Here is an 18,119-nt window from a genome sequence, read left to right on the forward strand (position 1 = left end):
TGGGGGAAAAAAAGACTAACAGACCATTAAGTAACAAAGACTAAAAGAGTGGTCAGCTGTAGCTCAGTTGATAAAGCATGACGCTTGCAACGCCAGGACAGTGGGTTCAATTCCCGTGATGACTCGTATGTCAAATGTACGCACACATGACTCGTAAGTCAGCTAAATGAGATATATTATATAAACACAGACAACATTGTATTCTTTATAACAAGGTTGTGATGTACAATGGGCACAGACAATCTTTGACAAGAAGGAAAAAATGAAGTGTAAATCCACTATATTGTCCAGTTAAAGCCGGACAACCATTGTGCATTTATCTAATGTGACTGAAGGCAAATGAGGTCACTGATTAAGAGATTGTGATAGGTCAGGGCACAGCTTTATTGAGTCTTTTAAACACATGATTGATTTTGCGTTCCAGTCCCAGGCACGTATTCCTGAGTGGCGGCAGGGCCTTTCTGAGGTCTCAGAGTCAGCCAAACCAGTGGTTTCCCATACACTCCCTGTTCCACTCCACACGACAGATCCAGCACCACTCAAACTTACACTGGGCACGGGGACACACCATGTGCATACAGCCACCTGGGAACACAGTATAAAAACACAACTTTACAGACAGGCAAAAAGGAGAAGAGAAGACTAAGCTTGGGAAAAGGACAATGTATGAAAGGATGGCATTTGAAATAATCTATTATACAGTATTGTTCCCACTGCAGAGGGGGGGGGGGGGGGGGGTTTAAGGGGTTGGAGAAATAAAGGGCATATGGAAAACAATGTAGATATAGAACATATACAGTACCAGTCAAAAGTTTTAGAACACCTACTCATTCAATGGTTTTTCTTTATTTTTACTATTTTACTTTCATTGTAGAAAAGTGAAGACATCAAAACTATGAAATAACACATATGGAATCATACAGTATCCAAAAAAGTGTTAAACAAATATATTTTATATTTGAGATTCTTCAAATAGCCACCCATTGCCTTGATGACAGCTTTGCACACTCTTGGCATTCTCTCAACCAGCTTCACCTGGAATGCTTTTCCAACAGTCTTGAAGGTGTTCCCACATATGCTGAGCACTTGTTGGCTGCTTTTCCTTCACTCTGCAGTCCGACTCATCCAAAACCATCTCAATTTGGTTGAGGTCGGGGGATTGTAGAGGACATGTTATCTGATGCAGCACTCCATCACTCTCCTATTTGGTAAAATAGCCCTTACACAGCCTGGAGGTGTGTTGGGTCATTGTCCTGTTGAAAAACAAATGATAGTCCCACTAAGCCCAAACTAGATGGGATGGCGTATCGCTGCAGAATGCTGTGGTAGCCATACTGGTTAAGTGTGCCTTGAATTCTAAATAAATCACACAGTGTCACCAGCAAAGCACCACCACACCATAACACCTCCTCCTCCATGCTCTACGGTGGGAAATACACATACGGAGATCATCCGTTCATCCACACCTCATCTCACAAAGACACGGCGGTTGGAACCAAAAAGCTCCAATTTGGAATCCAGACCAAAGGACAAATTTCCACCGGTCTAATGTCCATTGCTCATGTTTCTTGGCCCAAGCAAGTCTCATCTTCTTATTGGTGTCCATTAGTAGTGGTTTCTTTGCAGCAATTCGATCATGAAGGCCTGATTCACCCAGTCTACTCTGAACAGTTGATGTTGAGATGTGTCTCTTACTTGAACTCTGAAGCATTTATTTGAGCTGCAGTTTCGGAGGCTCGTAACTCTGATGAATTTCTCCTCTACAGCAGAGGTAACTCTGAGTCTTCCATTCCTGTGGCGTTCCTCATGAGAGCCAGTTTCATCATAGCACTTGATGGTTTTTGCGACTGCACTTGAAGAAACTTTCAAAGTTCTTGAAATGTTCCGGATTGACTGACCTTCATGACTTAAAGTAATGATGGACTGTTTGCTTATTTGAGCTGTTCTTGCCTTAATATGGACTTGGTCTTTTACCAAATAGGGCTATCTTCTGTATACCCCCCTACCTTGTCACAACACAACTGATTGGCTCAAACACATTAAGAAGGAAAGAAATTCCACAATTTAGCTTTTAAGAAGGCACACCTGTTAATTGAAATGAATTCCAGGTGACAACCTCATGAAGCTGGTTGACAGAATGCCAATCATGTGCAAAGCTGGTTATTTGAAGAATCTCAAATATAAAATATATTTTGATTTGTTTAACACTTTTTTGGTTACTACATGATTCCATATGTGTTATTTCATCATGTTGATGTCTTCCCTATTATTCTACAATGTTGAAAATAGTACAAATAAAGAAAAACCCTTGAATGAGTAGGTGTTCTAAAACTTTTGACCGGTAGTGTATGTACAGTGCCTTGCGAAAGTATTCAGCCCCCTTGAACTTTGCGACCTTTTGCCACATTTCAGGCTTCAAACATAAAGATATAAAACTGTATTTTTTTGTGAAGAATCAACAACAAGTGGGACACAATCATGAAGTGGAACGACATTTATTGGATATTTCAAACTTTTTTAACAAATCAAAAACGGAAAAATTGGGCGTGCAAAATTATTCAGCCCCCTTAAGTTAATACTTTGTAGCGCCACCTTTTGCTGCGATTACAGCTGTAAGTCGCTTGGGGTATGTCTCTATCAGTTTTGCACATCGAGAGACTGACATTTTTTCCCATTCCTCCTTGCAAAACAGCTCGAGCTCAGTGAGGTTGGATGGAGAGCATTTGTGAACAGCAGTTTTCAGTTCTTTCCACAGATTCTCGATTGGATTCAGGTCTGGACTTTGACTTGGCCATTCTAACACCTGGATATGTTTATTTTTGAACCATTCCATTGTAGATTTTGCTTTATGTTTTGGATCATTGTCTTGTTGGAAGACAAATCTCCGTCCCAGTCTCAGGTCTTTTGCAGACTCCATCAGGTTTTCTTCCAGAATGGTCCTGTATTTGGCTCCATCCATCTTCCCATCAATTTTAACCATCTTCCCTGTCCCTGCTGAAGAAAAGCAGGCCCAAACCATGATGCTGCCACCACCATGTTTGACAGTGGGGATGGTGTGTTCAGGGTGATGGTTTGTGTTGCTTTTACGCCAAACATAACGTTTTGCATTGTTGCCAAAAAGTTCAATTTTGGTTTCATCTGACCAGAGCACCTTCTTCCACATGTTTGGTGTGTCTCCCAGGTGGCTTGTGGCAAACTTTAAACGACACTTTTTATGGATATCTTTAAGAAATGGCTTTCTTCTTGCCACTCTTCCATAAAGGCCAGATTTGTGCAATATACGACTGATTGTTGTCCTATGGACAGAGTCTCCCACCTCAGCTGTAGATCTCTGCAGTTCATCCAGAGTGATCATGGGCCTCTTGGCTGCATCTCTGATCAGTCTTCTCCTTGTATGAGCTGAAAGTTTAGAGGGACGGCCAGGTCTTGGTAGATTTGCAGTGGTCTGATACTCCTTCCATTTCAATATTATCGCTTGCACAGTGCTCCTTGGGATGTTTAAAGCTTGGGAAATATTTTTGTATCCAAATCCGGCTTTAAACTTCTTCACAACAGTATCTCGGACCTGCCTGGTGTGTTCCTTGTTCTTCATGATGCTTTCTGCGCTTTTAACGGACCTCTGAGACTATCACAGCGCAGGTGCATTTATACGGAGACTTGATTACACACAGGTGGATTGTATTTATCATCAATAGTCATTTAGGTCAACATTGGATCATTCAGAGATCCTCACTGAACTTCTGGAGAGAGTTTGCTGCACTGAAAGTAAAGGGGCTGAATAATTTTGCACGCCCAATTTTTCAGTTTTTGATTTGTTAAAAAAGTTTGAAATATCCAACAAATGTCGTTCCACTTCATGATTGTGTCCCACTTGTTGTTGATTCTTCACAAAAAATACAGTTTTATATCTTTATGTTTGAAGCCTGAAATGTGGCAAAAGGTCGCAAAGTTCAAGGGGGCCGAATACTTTCGCAAGGCACTGTATATATTGGAATAAGGATCAGAAAATGGATGGAGTGAGATGGAGGGATGTGCAGTGCCTTACCACTCTTCTCCACTGGGACCTTGCAATGTGGACATGGACGGGTGGTCTCGTCTATAGTCTCCTGCGAGGCCTGCTCCCACCGAGCCTGAAGAGCTGCCTCCTCATCCACTACATAACCCTGGGGCGGGAGGTCAAGGGAGAGAGTAAAGAGAGACCAGACCAGGGGTGGGGGTGTGAGAGACTGGGGGTTTATTTCTTGAGTGGATACAGTGAATAGTGTGCTGAAATTTGGTTGATTTAGGAATGCCATCTTGTGGCATATTTTAAAACTCGAGTCATACATAAAACACATAATATCTCAAAATTAATCTTTACTCACAACTCTGAATTATGAGTCATTACAAGTATGTTTCAGTGTCCCCTTTTTAGATACTAATGCTGGTCATATAGACTGTAGGGGGCAGCAGAGACAGTGCAACAGTGAGCAGCACACAGCTGATTGGCTCAGTTACCTGCAGGGCTCCTCCTGAGACAGGTGATGACCTCACATGACATTCCCCCTCATGGAATCCTTCCTTACAGTCACGGCAGAACACAAACTGAAAGAAGACACGCAAAATGTTGCCTTAATAATATGATCCCATTTAGTCACAATGAAAACCTGAACTGGGATGCTTCTTAATACTCTATAGTGGCTCCCTTTCCTTTCCAATGGACGCCAGCCATGAATTTTCTTACATCGGTATAGTTCCATCACAACACTGCAGGTGAAGGAAAGGAGACGTGGAGATTAAGTCTCTTTTTTTTTTACTATTAAGACGCACCCCTGGTTTCAAGGCATTTAATGACTGGCTGTATCTTCTCCCACAGGTTGTATACAAGTTCCTAAGATAGACAGTGGGTGGCGCCATCTCTATACGCTCCCCCACTAGGAGCCACCCAGCCTGCATGTGGAAGTAGGGAGCTGATATACACCGAATCCTTCCACAACCGGGATTAACTAGGAATCTAGAAAGATGCTTTGTATTTTTAGCTCGACTCCATCTTTTGAAGCGCAACAGTGATTTTGCACTTCATCAAAGGGGCTGGAGTTTTGAAGGAGAGGGGGCTTGTCGCTGTTTCTTTTATTATCTGCTGTGTGTGACTGATAGCAGCTCTCCTCTCAGGTCTGGGGGACAGACGCCTCTTTGTTTCCAAACTCCTGCATGGCGCCGCCTGTGATGAGACAAGGGGAGAAGAGGGGAGCTTCTGACAGGCGCTTTCTTCCTCCCCCTCCCTCGTTCTTTCCCACTCTTCCCTCAGATGAGCCTCCATCATCATCTTCGGCAGAGAACTCTGAACAGTCGCTTCATCAAACGCCCGTGGCGTATGCGCCAAAGCTTGTCTGAGACGCGAGGCGATGAGAAGTGAGGAGTCTCAGGACGCGTCACTACACTGCACTGTAGCACGGTGACCTGATTGTCTGTGAAGTCATTTTGAATGGTTTTCTGCAACATTCAACAGTAACTTGTTTTAAGTCTCACTTCAGCAGAAGCTTCATACCACTACGGTTATAATAAACTAAATGTATAACTATATGACAGCAAGAGCCTATGACAGGTCTCTTCTCCTCCTGATCAGGTCTCTTGGTCAGGAGAAAATCCTCACCTCTAAGTTTAAGTCATTTGTCTAGCCGAGTTGGGCCGGGGGCCGGGTGGGGCGAAGGTTTGCGGCTGGGTTGAGGGTTGGCCAGTGGGTGGGTTGCGTGGCTGGTACAGAGACAGAGCTGCCCAGTGGAGTGTGGAAGACTCATGAAGGGTTGCAGCAGGTTTCCGGTGGCTGACAAACCTATTTCCCCTCGCCTCCCTTCACTGAGCAACACAACGGATCACAGCACCCCAGACAGCACCCTCAGAGGGTAAACATACACACATGCACTGACACAAACACACACACAGTCACAAAAACGGACATAGCCTGTAAGTCAACTTTAAGTGATGTGCAGCCCTGTGCTGTTGCTCAGTATTGGGTGGATATCATATTGTAATGTAGATTCAGCACACTGCAGTGTCTGTCTCAGTACAGAATCATATGGCACATGTGAAGTTTTGAACTGAGGGTGACAGCAGCACTGGGAACTCTTCTAAATTAGAGCACTCTTGTGAAGCTCTAAGAAGAGCTCTGTGAGAGAGCTTACTGATGAAGTGGCAATGTCGTCCCCTTCTGCCCTCCCTGACACCCTTCCTTTCTCGCAATCTCTCTCTCTCTCTCTCATATAAAGTGCATTCAGAAAGCATTCACACCCTTTGACATTTTCTACATTTTGTTGTGTTACAGCCTGAATTTAAAATAATTGAGATCGTTTTGTCACTGGTCAAACAATAACCTATAATGTCAAAGTGGAATGATGTTTGACATTTTTACAAATGAATGAAAAATAAAAACCTGAAATGTCTTGAGTTAATAAGTATAAGACCCCTGTGTTATGGCAAGCCTAAATAAGTTCAGGAGTAAAACGTTGCTTAACAAGTTACATAATAAGTTGCATGGACTCACTCTGTGTGCAATAATGGTGTTTAAGATGATTTTTGTACCCCACACATACAATTCTATTTAAGGCCTAGCAGTGCATTTCAAACACAGATTCAACCACAAAGACCAGGGAGTTTTTACAATGCCTCACAAAAGAAGGGCTCCAAACAGACATTGAATATCCCTTTGAGCATGGTGAAGTTATTACACTTTGGATGGTGTATCAATACACCCAGTCACTACAAAGATACAGGTGCCCGGAGTCCCTCCTTGCCAGAGAGGAAGAAAGCCACTCAGGGATTTCACCATGAGGCCAATGGTGACTTTAAAACAGTTTCAGAGTTTAATGGCTGTGATAGGAGAAAACTGAGGATGGATCAACATGTTAGTTACTCCACAATACTAACCTAATTGACAGAGTGAAAAGAAGGAAGCCTGTACAGAATAAAAATATTCCAAAACATGCAACTTGTTTGCAACAAGGCACTAAAGTAATACTGCAAAAAAATGTGGCAAAGCAATTCACTTTGTGTCCTGAATACAAAGTGTTATGTTTGGGGCAAATCCAATACAACATATTACTGAGTACCACACTACCTATTTTCAAGCATAGGGGTGGCTGCATCATGTTATGGCTATGCTTGTAATCGTTAAGGACTGGATTTTCAGGATAAAAAATAAAGGGAATGGAGCTAAGTACAGGCAAAATCCTAGAGGAAAACCTGGTTCAGTCTGCTTTCCACCAGACACTGGGAGATTAATTCACCTTTTAGCAGGACAATAACTTAAAACACATGGCCAAATCTACATTGGAGTTGCTCACCAAGAAGACAGCGAAAGTTCCTGAGTGGCTGTTACCGTTATGACTTAAATCTGCTTGAAAATCTATGGCAAGACCTTAAAATGGTTGTCTAGCAATGATTAAACAACCAATTAGACAGAGCTTGAATCATTTAAAAAAAGAATAAATGGGCAAATGTTGCACAATCCAGGTGTGGAAAACTCAGAGACCCAGAAAGACTCACATCTGTAATCGCTGCCAAAGTTGTCTCTAACATGTATTGACTCAGGGGGTTGAATTACTTACCTAATAAAGATATATTAGTGTTTTATTTTTCAGAAATAAATATTTATTCAGAAATAAATTAGATTCTTTCTTCCATTATAATATTTTATGTAGATTGTTGACAGAAAATTGACAAATACATCCATTTTTAAACCACTTTGAAACACAACAAAATGTGGAAAAAGTCCAGGGGTGTGAATACTTTCTGAAAGCACCATCAGAAGAAAAGAGTCTCTGACTCTCACACAATCACATCACTCAAGACACAAAACAAAGATACTCTCTTGCTGTACATCTGCTAACTGAAAATCACACAAACAAACACATTGGAGTACCAAAGACAGAGGAATATTTCACCATCATCTCTTTAACACAGACAGACACACACACACACTATACGAACACCCACACACACCCTGCAGTTCTCCCTATCCAACCCTACAGCCCACCTCCCGTGTCTGCGCTCAGATTCAGTGCTCGGGCTCGTTTAACCTCGTCCCCAGGCTAATTGCAACCGAGAGCCGGCTGGTGGACGAGACTAGGACCTGCATGGTCCACAGAGATAAAATGTCCTATTGCATGTTTACAGGTCTCCTCTGCTGACCAGTGTCTATTGTACCCTGCGGCTGCAGCCGGGTCCGCCAGGGCCCATCTGAGCTGTACGTCGTACCAGAGCTGCAGCAAGGGGCTCCTAAAGCCAGCTCACAAACACTAGCAGGGAGGACATGAAAAAGACAGGGAGGCGGGCAATATTGATTTCTATATGTGGTGTCTTTAAGAGAAGCCAGCTCACCAGTATCCTAAGGCCTTAAGCACCCCCCCCCCCACCCCCCAAAAAGAGAACTGCATCTGGGGGAGTGTTAAAGTGATAGGATCCTTGTCTTAAAGTAGCAGCCTGACACTTATAGAGGCTTTATCTGCTTCCCACAGACCTCTGGATGGACTGGAATGAATGTGCACACACACACACCGCCACCCTCTCAGTCAAATCAAATGTATTTCTAAAGCCCTTCTTACATCAGCTGATATATCAAAATGCTGTACAGAAACCCAGCCTAAAACCCCAAACAATGCAGGTGTAGAAGCACGGTGGCTAGGAAAAACTCCCAGCCACCGTGCTTCTACACCTGTATTGCTTGCATTTGCTCAATGTCACCTGGGATCTTATGGCTACACACACATGTATGTATGTATGTATGCTTGCTCCCTCCCTCCCTCCCTCCCTCCCTCCCTCCCTCCCTCCCTCCCTCCCTCCCTCCCTCCCTCCCTCCCTCCCTCCCTCCCTCCCTCCCTCCCTCTCTTCCTTTCTCTTCCTCTCTAAGCCAGGCTGCTGTTAGTGGAGACAGATAGATGGAGAGATTGAGATAGAGACTGAGATACTGTAGGTGAGCGATGAGCCCTGTAGCGACCCCAATTCTGCTCCCCTGTGATGAAGATGGTGTTTGCAAACATGCAATCAGTCGGCACTAATGTATACTATCTCCTAATCTTTAAATCGGGTGGCTAATTAGAGAACATCATGCAACTCGTTTTATAACGACATCTCTTCACGTGCTGTGTGCTTGCGCGTATGCATGTCTCACCCCGCATCCCAAACCGTTGCTGAGCAGACACTGGATCATCCTCTTGTCCTCCTCAGGCAGCAGGCCTGCTCCACATCCAGGGGCTGGACACAACACTCCTCCCATCTGGAGGAGACACTCCTCGGCTGCATACTGCTGGTACCGCTCATACTGATACACACACAGAGAGAGAGAGAGATTCATTCATTATTTCATTATCCGTTTTTGATGGATTTGAAGTAAATGACTTTCCGCTTCGACAATATGGTATTTCATGTCTTTAAGCATCATTTTATTGACATTTATTGAGAGAAGGAAAAAGGCAGGGGCAAAAGAGAAGTGCACTCATGCATATGCACACACAATATACACACAACCACAGACACACACACACACACACACACAGCATTATGACCAGACACATAGTCATGCTAATTGTGTCTCCGTGACAAGGCTAATTGATGCATGCCTCAATCATACATCTGCATAAAGGCTCAGCTCAGAAGGGGCTTTTAACCATCCGGTTCACATCACTTATGCTTTCAGAGTGGCGTGTTTCACTGAGCAATGGAACCACAGGGCAAGTTTAGAGTTGGCTAAGCATTCATATTCAGAATTCAAAGCCCCGCCATTAACTCACTCATGCAACAGGAGCATCGTTTCATTATTTCATTATGTTTACTATTGCAAATGTGCTAATCCTATGTCGGAGTAAATTGAAATAATGTTGAAGAGAGTATGTTTGCCTGAAGAGTCTCAGGAGTGAACAATGGCGCACGGTCCTTATTGTTTATAATTTCCCTTATTAGTAAGCTACTTCAAAATGACACTATTTTACAGTGGAAGTATAGAAGTGTGGAAGATAAGGAGGAGTATAGGGCACTCAAATTCAAAGCCAGATCCACTGCTTTCCACTACCTTGTAGGGTCAGATTTTAATACCCCTGGCAGAGGGGGTGAATGAAGAGTATTGAGTGGTAGAGTAGAGAATCAGACACTCCCTCTTAAAACCGACTCCTGCTCTTCCTGGCTGAGGTGCTGTGAGATGGATGGAGAGAGCGAGAGATGTTGCTCATTTGGGACGGATGTTAGGCTAGTTGAAGGGTGGGCTGGTAGCTCAGTTTGTAGAGCATGGAGCTTACAACACCAGGATAGTGGCAGACACTGTATTGTAGCACCAGATGAGACAATTAAAGCACTGTTAGATGTGACAGAGAGACCAGGAGCATATTTCCCTTGTGACCTGAGTGAGACAGGAAGGCTGAGGTTGATGCTGGGTGGCGGTGGGGATGCTAGTTTCCCTCTAGATAGGATAGATAGGAGTTTGTTTGTTTGGGGTCACTGTTCAGGACTCACCTGTTCATCACCTAGGGCTCGGAAGTGATGCAACTCCGTTATGAGAGAGTCTGGGCAGCCAGCTAGAGATAGAAATAGGGAGAAATTAGAGGTGAAGAAAATTGGTAAGGAAAGGGAAAGGGAAAGAAAAAGAGGAGAGGGAAAGAGAAATGGAAGAGAGAGATTGATCTTCGTCAATGAGCGAAATGAACACAGCCATTTGTGCACAACAGGCAAACACCCACACACTCATTGGAAAAAGACGCACTGTTATATACACCTCATCCAGCATAGGTCAACCACGAGAGACAAGGCCCCTCATCCCAGCCCAGAAGATCCCACGAGGAGCAGAGTAGTAGAATATACAAGGGGGATGTTGTGTCATAACGGTCCTCCGTCTAGCTGACAGGATCATCTCAAACAACCGAGGCTCACCTTTAAATCTACATAGGATAATCACACAAGGCAAATGACCCAACGCTGAATGCATGTGGGTGTGTTTGCTTGTGTGCGTGACACAGCAGGCGCGTGGGGTCCTGTCCTCTTTTAACAATCTTTTTGTTCATCATATAAGGTTAGGATTAGACATAAGGTTAGCAGTGTGGTTAAGGTTTGGGTTTAAAGCAGATTTTAAGAAGGGAAATTGTAGAAATAGACGGGGTTTAGCCATAGTTATGACTTTTTGGCTGTGGTAACTAGTGACAACCCTAGGTCAGCCGCCAACTCTGCACCCTGTGTTGTCTCTGTGCCAGAGACGTCCCTCTCCCTCTATATCCCCTGATGATAGCGGTGGCCTCTCTCTGTGATGTATCTGCGCACTCACACCACTGTCAGCGAAATATTGCTGCCTATTTATGGCTGAGGCCAATCCAAGCTGTGTGGTGGTCTCAACCCCAGGCTAGGCCAAGCAAGTTTCTCAGCCAAGGCTGGGCATTGCTGCTGATGGACTGTGACACAGAGTGAGTCTGAATGAATGAATGAATGAATGAATGTATGTATGTGCGTGGCTGTGATTTTCACTCCATTCCCTCAATGTTGATTCCCTTCAGTACAGTGAAGTGATTGCATTCCGGACCTCAGGAGTGACCATCAGTGCTGCAGGACAATTCCCATTTTACAAGGAGGTGATTCTCTGAGAATGAGTGATCAGCTCAATCTCATCTCCGGGGTCAGATGTGTTTAGTGGTATGGGTATTGAGATGAATTCATGTATTTTCCTTTCCTGTCAAAGGCATATAAAATCCCCAAGCCAACGACCCCATAGGCGGACAGGAAATCAAGACATGCCCCTTGGCAAACAAGCAGCTCTTGTAACACTAACACTAAAAAGACTTGAACTTAACCTAGCCCAGGTCTGGGGACCCTAAGGACAGAGTAAGTACTAGGTCCATAGGAAACTTATGTCCAACTTCCAACTGTCCATGTTTCTTTGTATAGAGCCTGTCTGTGAGTAGCAGAACAAGTCAGACAATCTCCTACATAGACACCGTTAGCTGTAGCTTGAGCCCTGTAGGCTCCAGCATGCTAATGTCGCTAATCTCTCCTGGGGTCTCCTATGCCACAGCGCCGCCGCCACGGTCTCACTGTTCTTATGCAAATCCCTCTGACGAACGCTAATCACGCAGCCCGAGCTGGGAGGGACGAAAAGGAAGAAGATAGAAAAAAACACAAGACACCGACTTTTGTCTGAACGTAATTAAAGATACAGACAGCCGGCGACAGGGACAGAGTGACATGACGTTGCCATGGTGATGTGGGGACAGAGGAGCGGCCCTTGCAGATAGAAAGCGAGTGACAGAGAGAGGCAGAGTGACAGAGATTGACAGACAAATTCAGACAGACACAGATAACAAAGGGAACAGAGGAACAGCCATAAGAGAGAGAGAGAGAGAGAGCGAGAGAGACAGACAGAAATGGAAAGAGGAAGGGGAGGGGATAGACAGATAGGGAGGAATTCTCTAAGTAAGGGAGGGATTCTCTAAGTAACATCTCTCAGAACAGAAGACATACAAGTAACTAAAGTTTGAGGTCACAGGTCAAACAAAGGATTCTACACCCGGGGTGCGTTCAGTACGACAGAACGGTGTTAAAAGTTTCATTCAAAGGAAATTGTAGTGTACTGTACGCCCATTTCAAGTACGGCATGATTATGATGGCCCAGAGGACCATTATCGTGTATGGTGTGCTGCATGAGTTTTGAAATTTAAAAATGGTCAAACTCAAATTGACCACGCCACACCCATCAAACGCGAGCAGACGTATTTCATAATAAGAATGCTGCCCACTGTTTTGGGGAATTGTGTCGTTTAGTACAAACAGTCACACAAACGTAGTAAACATTGAACTGAACTGAACGCACCCTCGGATTTATGTTGTGCCATTTCCCATCACTCTGCTGCTTATCCAAAAGGACAACCAGTTAAAAAGGAGATCAACTTCTTTCAGTGTCAAATCAATTCACTCAGCGCTTCCTTAATGACTGTTATTTAGCCGCCGTGCTTGATAGTTTATTGATCCCTTCATAACAGTGTGTAAAATTGCCTTAAGACAACCGTTTTAAACTTGCGTGACTGAAGGGGAAAGAGAGTCTGAGGATGTGGAGAGCTTGTGACTCCACAAACTTGTTGGATGTATTTGCTGTTTGTTTTGGTTGCGTTTCAGATTATTTTCTGCCCAACAGAAATGAATGGTAAATTTTATTGTAAATAAGAATATGTTTCTAACCACTTCTACATTAATGTGGATGCTCCCGAATCGTGAATAATGAACATTCAGAACATCAGCTATCTGGATTTGGGTAAAGGAGATATGGTGGGGGCTTTGGCGGGTTGCTGTGGAGGGTGCCGGGCAGTTGACCAGGGTAGGGGTAGCCATGTGGAAAGCATGGCCAACCGTAGAGAAATGCTTATTGAAATTCTCAATTATAGTGAATTTATCGGTGATGACAGTGTTTCCTAGCCTCAGAGCAGTGGGCAGCTGGGAGGAGGTGCTCTTATTCTCCATGGACTTTACAGTGTCCCAGAACTTTTATGAGTTAGTACTACAGGATGCAAATTTCTGTTTGAAAAAGCTTGCATTAGCTCTTCTAACTGGATCTTGTTTTGCGTTAGTGCATATAGCACCTCTGATGTTACGGTTCGTTGATTGTTTCTTTTTTTGTTTGGAAGTTTCACTTAAATAAATATGTGGAACTTTTATCACGCTGCGCCTTAGTCCGTCTCTCCACACAACCGTGACAACTCCATATTTGGTGGCTACATAAAATACATAAGATTTAAAACAAAAGAATGACAGTAACCAAATGACTAAAAAGAACCCAAAGGAAAAGCAAATCTAAAAAGATGTGTTTTAAGATCTCTTAAATATGTCCACAGTTTCGGCCCCCCTCAGGTTCTCTGGCAGGCTATTCCAGAGGCAGTAACTAAAAGCTGCCTCTCCATGCCTCTTGGTCCTAAGCTTTGGGATAGTTAAAAGGCCAGTGTCAGAGGACCTGAGGGACCTACTGGGTACATAACTTAAAAGCATGTCTGACAAGTATTGGGGTGCACAATTGTGGATGGGTTTAATAACCAAAATACCTAGTTTGGTATTTTATCTTTATTGAATGTGAATTACAATGTGAGGCCAGATTCTGTCTCTGTGCTTTGGCTCCAACAATATGTACTTTGTTCTTGTCTTCATTTAGCTCCAGGAAGTTATGAGCCATCCAAGTATATAAATCACTAATACGGTCTAATCATTTATCCGTGGAGCTAAAATCCTCTGGTGACACAGAAATGTAAAGCTGTGTATCGTCTGCGTAGCAGTGAAAATCCATGCTGTGCTTTCTGATGACACTGCCAAGGGGTAACATATACAGTGCATTCGGAATGTATTCAGACGCCTTTACTTTTTCCACATTTTGTAATCTTACAGCCTTATTCTAAAAATGGATTAAATAAAAACAATTTCCTCATCAATCTACACACAATGCCCCATAATGACAAAGCGAAAACAGGTTTTTAGAATTACATGTTTTTTTTTATTTACTTAACTATGAGACTCGAAATTGAGCTCAGGTGCATCCTGTTTCCATTGATCATCCCTGAGATTTTTCTATAATTTGATTGGAATCCACCTGTGCAAATTCAATTGGTTGGACATAATTTGGAAAGGAACACACCTGTCTACATAAGGTTCCACAGTTGACAGTGCACGTCAGAGCAAAAACCAAGCCATGAGGTCGAAGAAATTGTCCGTAGAGCTCCGAGACATGATACAAAAACATTTCTGCAGCATTGAAGGTCGCCAAGAACACACTGGCCTCCATCATTCTTAAATGGAAGACGTTTGGAACCATCAAGAATCTTCCGAGAGCTGGCCACCCAGCCAACCTGAGCAATTGGGGGAGAAGGGCCTTGGTCAAGGAGGTAACCAAGAACCCGAGGGTTAATCTGAGAGAGCTCCAGAGTTCCTCTGTGGAGTTGACAGAACCTTCCAAAAGGACAACCATTTCTGCAGCACTCCACCAATCAGGCCTTTATGGTCGAGTGGCCAGACGGAAGCCACTCCTCAGTAAAAGGCACATACAGGTCCTCTTGGAGTTTTCCAAAAGGCACCTAAAGGACTATCAGACCATGAGAAACAAGACTCTCTGGTCTGATTAAACCAAGATTGAACTCTTTGGCCTGAATGCCAAGCGTCACATCTGGAGGAAACCAGGCAACGCTCATCACATGGCCAATACCATCCCTACGGTGAAGCATGGTAGTGGCAGCATCATGCTGTGGGGATGCTTTTCAGTAGCAGGGACTTGGAGACTAGTCAGGATGGAGGGAAAGATGATCGAAGCAAAGTACAGAGAGATCGTTGATGAAAACCTGCTCCAGAGAACTCAGGACCCCCTACTGTGTTAAACGTTCACCTTCCAACAGGACCACAACGCTAAGTACACAGCCAAGAGAACGCAGGGAGTGACTTCGGGACAATTCTCAATGTCCTTGAGTGGCCCACCAAGAGCCCGGACTTGAACCCAATCGAACATCTGTGGAGAGACTTGAAAAATAGCTGTGCAGCGACACTCCCCAACCAACATGCCAGAATTTGGGAGGATCTGCAGAGAAGAATGGGAGAAACTCCCCAAATACAGGTGTGCCAAGCATGTAGTGTCATACCAAGAAGACTCGAGGCTATAATTGCTGCCAAAAGTGCTTCAACAAAGTACTGAGTAAAGGGTCTGAATACCTATGTAAATGTTATATTTAAATATAATTTACATTTGCTGAAATGTCTAAAACCTGTTTTTGCTTTCTCATTATGAGGTATTGTGTGTAGATACAGTTGAAGTTGGAAGTTTACATACACCTTAGCCAAATACATTTAAACTCAGTTTCACAATTCCTGACATTTAATCCTAGTAAATATTCCCTGTCTTAGATCAGTTAGGATCACCACTTTCTTTTAAGAATGTGAAATGTCAGAATAATAGAAGAGAGAATTATTTATTTCAGCTTAAATTGTTTAACTTGGATCAAACGTTTCAGGAAGCCTTCCACAAGCTTCCCACAATAAGTTGGGTGAATTTTGGTCCATTCCTCCTGACAGAGCTGGTGTGACTGAGTCAGGTTTGTAGGCCTCCTTGCTCGCACACGCTCTTTCAGATCTGCCCACACATTTTCTATGGGATTGAGGTCAGGGTTTTGTGACGTCCACTCCAATACCTTGACTTCGATGTCCTTAAGCCATTTTGCCACAACTTTGGAAGTATGCTTGGGGTCATTGTCCATTTGGAAGACCCATTTGTGACTAAGCTTTAACTTTCTGACTGATGTCTTGAGATGTTGCTTCAATATATCCACTTAATTGTACTGCCTCATGATACCATCGATTGTGTGAAGTGGTGCACCAGCCCCTCCTGCAGCAAAGCACCCCCACAACATGATGCTGCCACCCCCGTGCTTCACAGTTGAGACGGTGTTCTTCGGCTTGCAAGTCTCCCCCTTTTTCCACCAAACATAACAATGGTCATTATGGCCAAACAGTTCTATTTTTGTCATCAGACCAGGGGACATTTCTCCAAAAAGTACAATCTTTGTCCCCATGTGCAGTTGCAAACCATAATCTGGCTTTTTTATGGTGGTTTTGGAGCAGTGGCTTCTTCCTTGCTGAGCGGCCTTTCAGGTTATGTCGATATAGGACTTGTTTTACTGTGGATATAGATACCTTTGTACCTGTTTCCTCCAGCATCTTCACAAGGTTTGATTGATTTGCACTTTTCGCACCAAAGTACATTCATCTCTAGAAGACAGAACGCATCTCCTTCCTGAGCAGTATGACGCCTGCGTGGTCCCATGGTGTTTATACTTGCGTACTATTGTTTGTACAGATGAATGAGGTACCTTCAGGCGTTTGGAAATTGCTCCCAAGGATGAACCAGACTTGCAGGTCTACAATTTTCTGAGGTCTTGGCAATTTCTTTTGATTTTCCCATGATGTCAAGCAAAGAAGCACTGAGTTTGAAGGTAGGCCTTGAAATACATCTACAGGTACACCTCCAATTGACTCAAATTATGTCAATTAGCCTATCAGAAGCTTCTAAAGCCATGACATCATTTTCTGGAATTTTCCAAGCTGTTTGAAGGCACAGTCAACTTAGTGTATGTAAACTTCTGACCCACTGGAATTGTGATACAGTGAATTATAAGTGAAATAATCTGTCTGTTAACAAATGTTGGAAAAATTACTTATGTCATGCATGAAGTAGATGTCCTAACCGACTTGCAAAAACTATAGGCTTGTTAACAAGACATTTGTGGAGTGGTTGAAATACAAGTTTTAATGACTCCAACATAAGTGTATGTAAACTTCCGACTGTAGATGAGGGGGGGAAAATGATTGAATACATTTTAGAATAAGGCTGTATCATAACAAAATGAAGAAAAATATAAGGGGTCTGAATACTTTCTGAATGCACTGTGTAAACTAAACAGTACAGGACCCAAAATCGAACCTTGTGGAACGCCACGTGATATGTATTCTCTCTGAGGTATGTTCACCAAAAAAATTGACTGGTCAAATTGGTCCTAAACCAATTTAGAACTGGACAGGCCGCCTCTCCAGTATATCCAGAAGGACATCATTTGAATGCTGCACTTAAATCCAAGAGTACAAGGACAGAGAGTTGTTTGGCATCTGTGTTGGCTCTAAGTTTATTTACCACTTTAGTAACTAAGGCGTTTTTTGTGCTGTGGTGGGCATTTTTTTTTTTTTGCTGTTTGAAACCAATTTCTCCTTAATTTTGCTTAAGAATGGAAGTTCGGCTGAAAATTGTTAAGAGCTGAACAATCTTGATTAATGTTCTTCACAAGGGGTTTCACCATATCAGTTTTTAATGCAGTGGGGAAAGTGCCTGTGAACAGGGAGTGATGAACAATAGCTTGCACTTCTTCAGATATGCAATTAAAAACTGTTTTGTAAGAAGTTGGTGGGGATAGAATTGAGAAGGCAGATAGAAGTTAAGTTGTGATATCACTTTCCTGAGCATGTCTGTGTCAACAACAGAAAATAAATCCATAGTGCCTTTACGTGGTAGGCTAGAGCAAATATCAAACTTCTTATCAGGTGTTGTTTGACTGATACCCAGCTTAATGTTGGTTATCTTATCTCTGAAATATGCCGCACAC

The 18,119-nt window shown here is 43.3% G+C and overlaps 1 protein-coding gene across 2 annotated transcripts in view; it reads right to left on the bottom strand.

The window, feature by feature from the left end:
* Window positions 1-100: 100 nt before the first annotated feature.
* Window positions 101-18,119, bottom strand: part of prkn (parkin RBR E3 ubiquitin protein ligase) — an 87,994-nt gene continuing 69,975 nt past the window's right edge. Inside the window, exons 8-12 of one of the 2 annotated variants that reach the window (XM_020481579.2) lie at window positions 10,480-10,541; window positions 9,146-9,295; window positions 4,498-4,584; window positions 4,046-4,163; window positions 101-585 (exon numbers count right to left, since the gene is read on the bottom strand). In XM_020481579.2, the coding sequence (XP_020337168.1) occupies window positions 476-585; window positions 4,046-4,163; window positions 4,498-4,584; window positions 9,146-9,295; window positions 10,480-10,541 (527 nt within the window). In that variant the 3' untranslated portion in view covers window positions 101-475. The remainder of the gene's footprint in view (window positions 586-4,045; window positions 4,164-4,497; window positions 4,585-9,145; window positions 9,296-10,479; window positions 10,542-18,119) is intronic. The other variant, XM_020481578.2, reaches the window with a different exon arrangement.

Source organism: Oncorhynchus kisutch, linkage group LG4, assembly GCF_002021735.2.
Source record: "Oncorhynchus kisutch isolate 150728-3 linkage group LG4, Okis_V2, whole genome shotgun sequence".
In the NCBI taxonomy this organism is placed as follows: Eukaryota; Metazoa; Chordata; class Actinopteri; order Salmoniformes; family Salmonidae; genus Oncorhynchus; species Oncorhynchus kisutch.